The 12,873-nt window shown below is 38.1% G+C and overlaps 1 protein-coding gene across 2 annotated transcripts in view; it reads right to left on the bottom strand.

Annotated features, from left to right (window-relative positions):
- The window catches only part of Rint1 (RAD50 interactor 1), a 28,114-nt gene extending 20,849 nt beyond the window's left edge, over positions 1-7,265 (bottom strand). The window contains exons 1-4 of one of the 2 annotated variants that reach the window (XM_076862401.1): positions 7,113-7,265; positions 6,438-6,483; positions 2,048-2,232; positions 342-583 (exon numbers count right to left, since the gene is read on the bottom strand). In XM_076862401.1, coding sequence (XP_076718516.1) covers positions 342-583; positions 2,048-2,232; positions 6,438-6,483; positions 7,113-7,154 — 515 coding nt within the window. In that variant the 5' untranslated portion in view covers positions 7,155-7,265. The remainder of the gene's footprint in view (positions 1-341; positions 584-2,047; positions 2,233-6,437; positions 6,484-7,112) is intronic. The other variant, XM_076862405.1, reaches the window with a different exon arrangement.
- Between the last annotated feature and the right edge of the window lie 5,608 nt (positions 7,266-12,873).

Raw genomic sequence — 12,873 nt, forward strand, 5'->3', positions numbered from 1 at the left:
AAAAAATTAAACAGGGATACCTATTATTCACACTGAGTGTTTGTTTTACTAATTTCATATTATAAACAATACTTTTTACCACATGTTCATAACACAACTATAAGACTTAAAATTTTAACATACTTACTTTCTTTCAAATGCAAATTAAACTCCCTGAAAAGTTTATGTTCATTCACAACAAAGGAAAAGAATCATTATCATAATGCTATTTTCCTAACAACTGGTAAAATTACATCATTATAATCTTTAATTAACTCAATTATTTAATGGCAAGCATGCATGCTCTAAGACAGAGCCTCAAAGGAAAACAATAATTATGAGAACAAAGAGGCCTATTTTACCTTAGTTCTTCAATTTGTGAAATCCATTTAAGGTAAGCGAGATGCCGTTCAATCTCTTCAATTTGGTTAATCATGGCCCCAAGATCATCCATCCAAGGCTGTGCAGTCAGCAAATGGCTGTTAATGGAACTGAAGAGATGAGTTTCTTGCTCCAGAAACAGATTAAGGAATTGCTTTGATTCTTCTGCATTTTTTAAGGCACTCTGAATTCTTTTAGGAATTTCTGATGAAATGGTAAGTACCTAACCATACCAAAAATAAATAAATAAATAAGACAGAGAATAGCAGCAATCAGATAAAATTTTCATAATCTTTTTTTAGTTCATTCACTTCCAAAAGCATGTTTGTTCTGACAGAACTGAAAATCATCCATTAAAAACTTCAAAAGAGGGCTGGGAATGTGGCTCCGCGGTAGAGTGCTCACCTCACACATGTGAAATCCCGGGTTTGATCCTCAGCACCACATAAAAATAAATAAGTGAAATAAAGGTATTGTGTCCAACTACAACTAAAAAATAAATATTAAAAAAAAAATTCAAAAGAAAGATTTGGTTTCTTCAACCCTACCAATCAATCCCAAATATAAAATGCTGGATGTGAATTCGACAAACCATTATGTTCATTATGTTTATTCACATATAATTTGTGAAAGTGCAGCCTAGTGTCGCAGTAGAACTGACCTTCCTGTAGAAGGATTGGCAGATGAGGTGAGGCATGGTAGAAGACCACATAATGGATAGGCACAACCCGCTCAGCTACAACATAACCTCTAACAGAGCCCTTCAAGATTGAAACAAACTGATGGGGCCAGGCTAAACATAGAGGCTAGCAGTAGGTGTGGTAGAAAGATAAAAAGAGGAGAGTTGAGGAGGCCCAAGGTGATGGGTAGGGATAGGAGAACATAAGACAACTGACAACCCAGGGATGACATCCACATATCCACAGACTGTACTTAACCTAATTTGGTAGTTAAACAATATTTTTTTTTTCTTTGACTATTCCAGGTATACAAATCCAGTTATTTTAGGTTCAAGAATACTTTCATTGTTTTGTTTTTTTTTTTATTTTAGGTAATGTTTATTGTAAAAAGAAAAAAGAACCTGAAAAGACATAAAATATGAAGATAATAAGTCACTTTCAGCCAACTACCCTAAAATAACCAGTATTACAATATTATACTTTTTGTTTTTCTTGCTGTGTGCATTTATTAAAAAAAAAAAAAACTGGAATGACAGTGTCTAAACATTTTTGTAAACCACAAAATTATTTACTCATAAAGCACTTTAGAAGTCATTCTATAAAAGCTATATAAAATGTTAGCTATCATTATGTTTTCAAGACATAAATCAGCAAGAACTTTTGTCTTTTAAATAATCTATAAAATATGTAGTACCTTTGTAGGTCTTTAAAAACCTATTAAATAGTTTAAAAATGATTAGACTTTTGTCACAATCCAAATTCTAAAATTCTATAAATAGTGATTATGTTTATATTCTATTCCTATAATGAGTATGTTATTGAAATTATTTTTTTATATTTATTTTTTAGTTGTAGCTGGACCCAATACCTTTTTATTTTTATTTATTTTTATGTGGTACTGAGGATTGAACCCAGGGCCTCACATGTGCCAGGCGAGCGCTCCACCACTGAGCTCCAGCCCCAGCCCCATTATTATTGATATTATTTCAACAAGTTTTAATACTTACCTGTTCTTCTAACTGCATTTTACTTTCTGTCATTTGTTCTATGAGTTTATCAAGTTTTTTTAAAGATTTAAGGTCATTTCCAACTTCCTTTTCTATGAATGCAGACACATAAGAAGGAAGGTCACCACTATCTGTATCTCTGCAGACCTCTTCACCTCCCACGAGAGATGCAATGTTCATGTCACCTAAAATTTAAAAAGGAACTACTCAATACCACTAAGCACTATAGAGTTAAAGGAAATATAAAAGATACACAAGACAGTGTGTTTACCTTTAAACACTAATAATTTTAAAACACATACACTATATATAGACACATAATATTTAAATGAATAGCTATAAAGCAGTCTATCAAGCAAGTAAAATACTTAAGAGTGGAAGAAATTCAGAGTGAAGAAAAAAATCTCATAAAGTCTGACCTAGTAACCAGAGGTTTCAATAGACATTGCCATGACAATGATAATAACTTTTCAATTTTTTTTTAGTTGTTGATAGAACTTTATTTTTATTTATTTATATGCAGTGCTGAGAATCAAACCTGGTGCCTCACACATGCTAGGCAAGTGTTCCACCACTGAGCTACAACCCCAGTCCCCCTTTTCTAATTTTATGAGGAATCAATGGTAGATTTAGACTAACAACAAATAAGTTCTCTAGTTTTAAAATGTTAAATTATTGAAATATTTCAAGTATATGGAAGAAATTTGAAAAGGTGACCAATAAGTAAAAACTCTCTTAAACAGTTTTAAAAGCTTAAAATGTCATTGTTACAAAGATGTCCATATCAGAAACAGGAAGAAGGAAAAAAGAATACATGAGAGAAAATACAAAAATTACTTGAAAAAAATCAAAATGGCTATTTTGTACAAAATGAGATTCTTTCCATAGCAAACAAACCAGATTTAGCCCAATTTATATTGGACTTAGTAAAAACGTGGCAAAGCAGATGACTTGGAACCCTGAAGCCATTTCTTGTTGAAGAGCAATGTGAAATTTCCCAAATACTCTTAAGGATGTTTATTAAGACCTAATTAAAGTTACCTGTAATTCTTTGTGGAATGAAGCAAAAGTCAAATATATAAATTTAAATTTTTCAAGTTTTTTTTGGGGGGGGTACCAGGGACTAAACTCAGGGGTACTATTTTATATTTTATTTAGAGACAGCGTCTCACTGAGTTGCTTAGCACCTCGCTTTTTGTTGAGACTGGCTTTGAACTTTGGATCCTCCTGTCCTAGCCTCCTGAGCCACTGGGATTACAGGGAGCCACTGGGATTACAGGCATGCACCACCTCATCCAGCTTAAGTTTCATCTTAACAAAATACTTAAGAAAACAAATTTTTAGTAAATAGTCTATTTCAAAGGCAACTTATTTTCAATTGTCCTCAATTTGTGGATCAATAGCATTGCTCTTCTTATCAGGTATCTCTTGCTATACTTTGCTGACCAGTGTGGCATTCTTTTTTTATTTTTTGCAATACTAGAAATTGAATCCAGGGCCTTCTGTATGCTAGGCAAGTGCTCTACCACTAAGCTACATCTCTAGCTCTTTTTATTTTGATAAAGGGTCTCACTAAGGTACCCAGGCTGGACTACTTTGATCTTCTTGTCACACACTCTCAAGTAGCTGGGATTACAGGTGTGGCACTGTGCCTGGCTCAAGGTGGCTTTCTGAACTTTGCCCTGCACCTCAGGGACCTGGAGGTTCATAGCAGTTTCTTGGCAAAGAATTAAGAGGTGACATGACCAAAGAAAAAGGGAGAGCACAAGGGAAACCAGGAACAGTCCTCGCAGCCCACCCCAGTGTGCTGAGTTCAGGTTTCTCTCTGAGGAATCTGTTTCCATGCATAAGCTATCCTCTTTTCATTACTCATAGCTTCTTCTTCCAGGCAAGTTTAGAAAACCTGAAGTATAATTATACTTCATTTCATTGATAAACACACTCAGTTCTACTCCCTCCACAATTTCAATTTTTCCACATTGATGAATTAACCTTTCTAGATTCGAGTAATTCCTAGTTTAAAAATAATTTTAAAAAGTGTGTGTGTGAGGGATAAAGCTGGGGGGAACGAAACAGAGCCTCCTGAGAACAACATGTAATCACCTTCATTACAAGTCATCCTAACTATTAACATCTAAATATATACCTAAATGTAAAATGTAAATATCAGCTATTATTCAGTTATTCATGTAAAGACTAACAAAATACATATCAGTATGTTTGGTTTCAGGTATGTTCTTCCCCCACCCTTCCTTCTACCACCAAAAACTAAAATTTCCCTTTTTTTATTTAACTTCTAAAATTCATTTCCTGTTTTTTTTTTTAATTATTTTTTAGCTTTAGGTGGACACTATATTTTATTTTTATGTGGTGCTGAGGATCGAACCCAGTGCTCACGCATGCCAGGCAAGCATGCTACTACTTGAGCCATATCCCCAGCCCCTCATTTCCTGTTCTTAATCCAATACTATTTATTTTCTTCTCCTTCAAATATGAACAGGATTGACCTGTCTTCATCCACACTTTATTAATATATAATAATACAGTATATTAATCACAATACATAATATCATACATTAGTGCAATTGTAAGTTAATCATTATATATGAATATTATATTAATATCATTGTATATTCACAATTTCTTATTTTTTTCCTATTTATTATAAATAAGTGAGTTGTGTATATCCACAAATAAACAGAGACAGGGAATCCTCCAGGAAAAGTTAGGTTGCTACAACTTAGGGAGTTGATTCTACCCCAACATAAAAGAAAAAAAAATCACACTCTTTATGTATATAACAATTCAAATGTGTCACATAGTACATTCTTGATCAAGTGACATACTTCAAAATGACACACTGGTGATTTAGGAGATTTTTATGTCTCTCCTTTTCTGTTTTTTTGTAAGGAGCACTACTAATTGCAAAGTAGTTGACTGAACACTGGGAACAAGGACAAAGTCCATGATATGACAATCAGTGTCTGTCCTGTTACTAAAATGATATATTGGTAGGCATCAGACTTCCGAGGCATCTGAATGTGGAAAAGGAAAGGTATGTTATTCAGTTTTTCACCTCAGTGATCAAAATATCTTACAAAAAAAATTTAGAGGTGGAAAAGTTTATTTTGGGTTCACGGTTTCATAGGTTCTGTCCATGGTTGGCCAACTCCATTGCTTTGACCCTGAGGTAATGAAGAATACCATGGCAGAAGGGTATGGCAGAGGAAGGCTATCAATTCATGACAGCTAGGAAGCAGAGTGCAAGAGGAGCCAGGACAGATATAGTCCAAGGGCATATCTCCAGTGACCTACTTCCTCCAGCCATGTCCTACCTGCTTTCAGTTATCACCCAAAGTCCATTCAAAGTATTAATCCAAGTGGATCAATCCAATGATAAGGTTACAGTTCTCATAATCTAACCATTTCACCTATGAACATTCCTGCATTGCCTAACATGAGCTTTTCAAGGGACCCCTCATATCTAAACCATAACAGAAGGGTTTAACTAAAAATTATGGGGCACCCTCATATCCTTCAAGGAAAAGGAATTAAGCTGTAGCAGCCATGACTGTCAAGAGTTATGACCTGGGGCTGGGATTGTGGCTCAGTGGTATCAATCCCTGATTCCCATAAAAGAGCTATTATATGCTCTACTCCCCGCCTCAAAAGAAAAATTCACTTCAAAAGCCCCTGAAGATTCCTTGATTTCCAATAACCTGCCATACTTAGGTTGCTGTATCTTACAGAGTTGATTCTACTACGTTAACTTAAAAAGAAAAAAAAAAATCACATTAAAGTAAAATGACAAATGTCAACATTCCTGGCATATGTTCTTATCCTAGGTATGAAATGTAGGCACCAACTTTTCCCCCTTCCCTGACCAGTCCAAGATCCAGAACTCAAATTATCCATCGTGCTCTTCCCAAAGCAAATTTTAATTGCAAATTCACTGAGGGTAAAAGTGCAACTAAATGATTATCATTTACCTCCTTTGAACCTGATTAAGATATTCGTCATGTTTCCTAGATCATTAGCTTCTCCAAACTCCTGATGCTTAAGTTGATGCATCATTAACGTGACAAGCAGGTCCCAATTATTCTGAGTTGTATCTGACGGACAGACCTTGAATGAAGCCATACCAGTTCCTGTTCTAGGTAGAGAGTCAGGAAGTGTTCTTTTCCAAAGCCTCCCACATTTACAACCTTACACAGCAATATGTGTATAATGATAATCAGTATTTATTACTATATAAGCATATTCCACAGAAAGAAAATAGTTCATCTGAAAGATAACAGGCTAAGAACCCTTTTCTGTTGCAGACCCTGGAAGGGTGAATTTGGAAGGAATGCTGGGCAAAAAAGAGCGAAGGTATTTGGAGCCTACTTACTTTTCTCTTCGATGTTCTTCCCTTCCTCGCCACTTTCAGAGGAACACTAGAAGGAAAATAGGTGTGACAAAACAAATTAAGAATGAAGTAAGATGAAACTCATACAGGGCTCCTAAAGGACACCCACTGGAAGACAGGAGTCCCAGTCTCCCTCCCTTCGAGGCCTTCTTAGGGGCCAGAGCAATCAGATATCAGTTTGAAAGATAGCTATCTCCTTGGTGCCACCACTGCCACCTTCCCAGGTCTGTGACACTTAAGACCAGAGTTACCTGCCCAGTCGCCGAGGTTACCACCCAATGATATCTGTCATCTCACCCAGACCATCAGACCCACTTCGTTGGACCTACGTCCCTTGGGGCGTCTCAACACTGAGTTCCATCTCGAGTCCTTTTTATTTTATTTTGAGACAGGGTCTCACTAAATTGCTTAGGGCCTGGCTAAGTTGCCCAGGCTGGTCTTAAACTTGCGCTCCTCTTGCCTCAGCCTCCTGGGTCAATGGGGATTACAAGCTTGCGTCACCACGGCCCGCACAACTCGGTCTTGGAAGACCCTCCAGCTCAGCCACGGGTACCACTAGTTTCTAGGGTCATCTCACCCCAACAATCTACCCTGGGAGATCTGTACCATCTGACTATCTGACTGGGCCACCAGCGTCCCTTCCCCAGGTCGCCTCACCGGGGCTGCAAGCACCTCGCAGATCTCGCCGGTCTGATGCATTCTGCCTCCGCACGAGTCCTCGGCTCCATGCGCTGCCAGCTTGGTGTGTGGAGTGCGACTCCGGCCAGCGACAGACACCAGCTCCGACTCGGTGTCTCTAGGACTACGCGCCACCTCGACTTCCTCTTGCTGTCTCTCTGGTTCCTTCCTCTGGGCCCAGAGAGGCCATGGCAGCGTAGCCCCGGGCCGCGCCGTGGCACCACCTGCTGGCCGAGGGTCAGAATGGCCGCTCAGGAACCCGTAAGGTTGGGGAGAGGGGAGGGGCAATCCCTCTCAATCATTGTAAAGCCCCTTGCTTGCTGGGAGCTGCTGATAATGTAGCTTGAAGGTATGCTTCCTCCACGCCATAGATTCTGTAAATCATTTAAATTTATATCTTAAGACAATATTATGTTAGAGAGTGTGAGTAAGCTTATTGACTAAGAACTTAAAAGTAAATGTAGGTTATTTGGTCCGGTTTAATAGGGACATTTTCAAAGAATTTTAGTGAAAGGAAAGCGAGGAAACGGGGCGGGCGAGCGGGAAATGAAAGACGCAGACCAGGCAGGGATACACACGAGAGTTTATTTAGAGCTGACAAATAAAGGCCATCTCTCCATAAGAGAGAGAGGCAACACAGGTTTGGGATTCGGGACTTTTATGGGGCAGGCTCGGGGATTAGACCCGGGCGGGTCCTAATGGGCAGTGAAGGTTGGATTGGTATGAGGGAGTGGTGAGCCTTTCTCAGAACCCCCTTAAGGGGGAAAGCGAAAATTTTCCTAAAATGCAGCTGTCACTTAAGATGACCATCCAGATGCTAAACAAGGACCTTCCAGTTAGGATCTTTAATTTTTCTTTTAAGGATGATCAGATTCCTAGGGACAACTCTCCGGTTTCCTACCTGGAGAATGAGGCTCTGGTAGCGTCCTAGGAGCTGATTGGAGGAAGAGCTTTCAACACCTAACGCGCACTTTGCCCAGTGGAACCCCCCCCCCCCCCCGCCCGTCACCTGCTGATTGCCAGGGAGGAGGAATGGGAGTTCCTAGCAGCAAAGGTTGGTAAAGGAACCCGGGATTTGATAACTTCATAAACAAACTAATGTGGAAGTACTGAAAGCAAAATGAAGAAAAGAAAAGAACGGAGACAGACCTCAATGGATCAACGATCCTTTATTAAGCAACGGAGGGGCATATTTTTCAGGAGAGAAAATGGCAACTGGTTACAGTAGGGGTCTGAATTTTACAGGGTTCAGTGAAACTGAATCATAGCAGAATGTGTTGGTTGGGAAGTCTGGGGAACAACAGTAGACACGGGAAATTTTGAAAATCCAGAGCCCATTGCTTTCCTTCTCTCCCTAGGACCCATTATCCTTTTTTACTTCGTGGGAGTTGTTTTTCCATGTCCTTCAAGTTCATAAAGATCAAAGCAAAAGAAAAAGTAACCTTGGAGGAAACAAATTCTTCAGTGAGGAGAAAATTGAAATATATGTATTGGATATGCTATGAGTTACAACTGCCAACATAAAATAAGAATAGGATAGGATAGTATTTTAAAAGGAGAATTCAGAGACCAATTATACACACATACACACACACACACACACACACACATACATACAGAAATGAAAAGCCCTATGACTGAAAGATAGATGGTGGGAAATATCCTGGGGGGGGTTGGGGGGAGCCATTGAACAAAATAATTCAAGAAAGTTACACAAAACTGGAAATCACGTGTTTCCAAATTGAAATGCACCAACTGTCTGGCACAATTCATAAAAATTGATTCATTCCATGGCTCATCCCTCTGAAATTGTAGAACATTGGGGACAAAAAGACTTTCAGAGAGAGAAACTATTCACTAACCCAACTACAATGTATAAATATAAAGCTCCAATTAAAAGAAGAAGAGGAAAGAAAGAAAACTGATCATTTACAAAGAATAAAGAATCAATCCAGGAAAAAAAAGGTCCACATCTATAACCTCAGTTATTCAGGAGGCTGAGGCAGAGGATTGCAAGTTCCTCAACAACTTTGTGAGACCCTGTCTAAAAAAATAAGGGAATGGAGTTACAGTGATGCTGCTGGTTACCAGTGCCGAGTTTTGCTTTCTCATGTGTTGAAGTATGACATTAGAGAAGCACTCAGAGGCAAGCATATAAATCAGGGTTTATTTAAAAAGGGGTAACTTCTGGGAAGAAGAAGGGGGGCCAAAGGTGGTATTCTAGTATCTATCTAGAAGTGAGGGTGTTCTGCCTTTTTAATCTCCTAGGCATCCTTTGTTCTCCTGCTCTCTTTTCCCCTTCTTTCTCCTTCCTGTGTAGTGACTAGGCCCAAGAGATGTTCAGTGGGATCTCCAAAAGGTGAGAAGTAGATGAGCTGGAAGGGCCAAGGTGGAGTGATCTGGGCAAGAAGTGGGGCGGAATTAACAACTCCTTATAAGGAAGGACAATCCCTGGGACAGGTTACCTTAGCAACAGATTAGAGCAGGAGCAGGTTATTTTGATAAGGGTAGAGGAAGGGCTCTGAAGGAAATAACATCTCTATTCCCCCATTCTCTGGATCTGACCCTTGCCTATCTGCTTGTTTAATTCTGGCTTCAATAGCACGATAGTAAAGTGTTTGACTAGCATGTTCAAGGCCCTAGGTTTGAACGCAGCACCACTAAAAAATAAAATAAAAAGGACTGGAGAATTAGTTCAGTGGCTAAAATTAAAAAAAATAATAATAATAAGAAGAAGAATCAATATTGTTGGATTTCTCAGAGCAACAAAGAGGACCAAAGAGTAATTTCATCAAATATCTAAAGGAAATTTATTTTAAAACTAGAATGCTATATTTGATTAGTAACCCATCACTCAATTTTGGGATTAGAATAAAGGCATATTCAGACATTTAAGATCTCAAAACTTGATGTTTCATTTACCTTTTCTTTCTCAGGAAGCTACTGAAGGTTATTTCCCCTAAAATGAGAAAGTAATCAATGAGAAAAGACATAGTGTCTTAGTCTGTTTTCTGTTTCTATAATACCACAGATTGGATATTTTATAAAGAATAAAGGTTTGGGGACTTGGGTTGTGGCTCGGTGGGTAGAGTGCTCACCCAGTATGTGTGAGGCACTGGGTTCAATCCTCAGCACCGCATAAAAATAAAATAAAGATATTGTGTCCATCTATAACTAAAAAAAAAAAAAAATTTTTTTTAAAAAAGGAAGAAAGGTTTCATTCAACTCACAGTTACTGAGACTGAGCAGTCCAAGATTAAGGGGTAGCATCTGGTAAAGGACTTGCTGGTGTAGACTCTGCCAAAGTCCCAAGGCAGCACAGAGCATAACATGATGGTAAAAGCAGCTCAGATCTAAGAGTCAGAACAAGATGACCTTTATTAACAGATCCACTCTTTTAAAGGCCTTCCTGGTCCCACCTTCTTCCTCACCCCCCCCACATCCTTTTATGGTCCCATGGGTCAAATTCAGAGCCTCTTGCATGCTAGGCAAGCTCTCTACCACTGAGTTATATCTACAGCTCTGGTCTCACCTCTTAATACCTCACAAATAGGGATTAAATGTTAACATGAGTTTTGGTTGAAACATTCAAACCATAGCACATAGATGTAGGAAACAGAATATATAACACAGGAGGGAAATGAAGTGAGATTCCCTGTCAACAAGTGTGTACTAGGCATGGATTTTTGCAGGTCAGAAGGCTCCGGAAGATGCTCCTCCAGATAGATGAAACTGATAGAATACCTCACCTAATCAAACATCTGGAGAGGGAAATTTAAACAATCATTAAGGAATTGGGGGTTGGCTTAGTAATAAAAAATAAACCAAGAGAATATCAACTACAGCAAAAACAAAAGCCTTTGCAGGAGAAAGAGAAGTAATTATAGTTTCCTACTTGCCCAAGATGAGAGTGATAGTTTCATCATTATAATGAAGTAAACACAATCTAAAGAAAGTATAACTGTATTGAGCAAATGGAGGGATGAGAAGTATAGTGGAGAAATGAGAAGGAAGGAAAACTAAGGCCTTTTTTTGGCCATTATCAATAGATAATGCATAAAAGTGAAAAATTAAAACAGCAATACAAGCATGTTATATAGAGATGGAGATAAATAATCAGTTAAAAGAAGAAAAATGACTGCCTTTGAGAAGGTGGATACAAGTAAGAAGAGGGGAGGGATAAGGATATAGGTTTTGCTGTTTCATTGCAAACCTTGCAAAGTGTCTATAGAATTATTTGCCTCTTAATCACAGACATGCATAAGTCTGATAAAAATTTAAAGATTGAATCAAAGGAGAAAAGACACTTCCCTGAACTCAAAATTTTGCCTCTGAAAAAAATCATAGACATGGAAACAAATAAGTTGGGATTGAGTATGAAGCTTAACAACAGAAAGGTTTGTAATGACTGAGGGAGTACAGAGAAAAATTAACTGCTATCTGGGGTTTGGAGAAAGACGTCTAAGATGGACAGAATACTAGGCAATCATAGATTGAAAGAAGATATATTGTGTATAATAGGCACTTAGGAATGTATATACTGCTGGTGTAGAGTTAAAAGCAATATACTCAATATTGTATATAATATAAATGAAGTTTTAAAGTTGAGAACATTTAATTGTTAAATGATTAGTAAAGTGTGTTAGAGTAGGGAGAGGCTTTGAATGCTTCTGAGTTATTTTAACCATAAAAGTCAATGGAGTCACCCATTTTGGAATACAGAAAATTAAAGATGCACATTTCACTTGGACCCTATGTAAGTCAGGTTTGACTAAGATGCAAAAAATTTTTAAGTTTTAACCATGGACCCAGCCAATAGCCAAAGAAATGTGAAAGGTCTTTCTCCTAAACACATTTGTGAGGAGTTTGCACACAATCTCAGAAATATTTAGAAAAATTTCATATTTTTAGATCAGTTTTAGTTTATAGCACAATTGATAATTAGTTGCAGAGATTTCCCATTTATCTCCTTCCCTGACACATGCATAGCTTCCTCCACCATCCACAGCCCTCACCAAAGTGGTACCTTTGTTACAATTGATCAGTTTACATTAATACAAAATTATCACCCAGAGTCCATAGTTCACATTAGGGTCCACTTGGTGTTGTAGGTTCTATGAGTTCTAACAAATGTACAATGACATATATCTACCATTATATTATGATAGAGTGTTTTCATCATCCTAAAAATTCTCTGTGTTCAGGTACAGTGGTGCATGCCTATAATTCCAGAAACTGGAAAGGCTGAGACAGGAGGACCAAGAGTTCAAGGCTAGCCTCAGCAAAAAGCGAGGTGCTAAGCAACTCAGTGAGACCCTGTCTCTAAATGAAATACAAAATAGGGCTGGGGATATGGCTCAGTGATCAAGTGCCCTTGAGTTCAATCCCTGATACCCAAACAAAACAAAACAAAAATTCTCTGTGTTCTGCATGTTCATGCATCCTAAACCAGGCAAACACTTTTTTTTTTTTTTTTTTTTATTGACTCCATAGTTTTCTTTCTTAGAATGTCCTATGGTTGGAATCATGCAGTATGTGGCCTCTTCAGATTGGTTTCTTTCAATTAGTCCTATGCATAGGTGGTTCCTCCATGTCTTTTCATGATTTGCTAGCTCTTTTTTTAGTGGTATGGGGTGAGTACCAGGTTTGATCTCAGGGGCACTTAACACTGAGCCATATCCTCAACCATTTTTTTGTATTTTATTTAGACAGGGTCTCACTGAGTTGCTTAGCACTTTGC

This window comes from Callospermophilus lateralis, chromosome 1 (assembly GCF_048772815.1).
Source record: "Callospermophilus lateralis isolate mCalLat2 chromosome 1, mCalLat2.hap1, whole genome shotgun sequence".
Lineage (NCBI taxonomy): Eukaryota > Metazoa > Chordata > Mammalia > Rodentia > Sciuridae > Callospermophilus > Callospermophilus lateralis.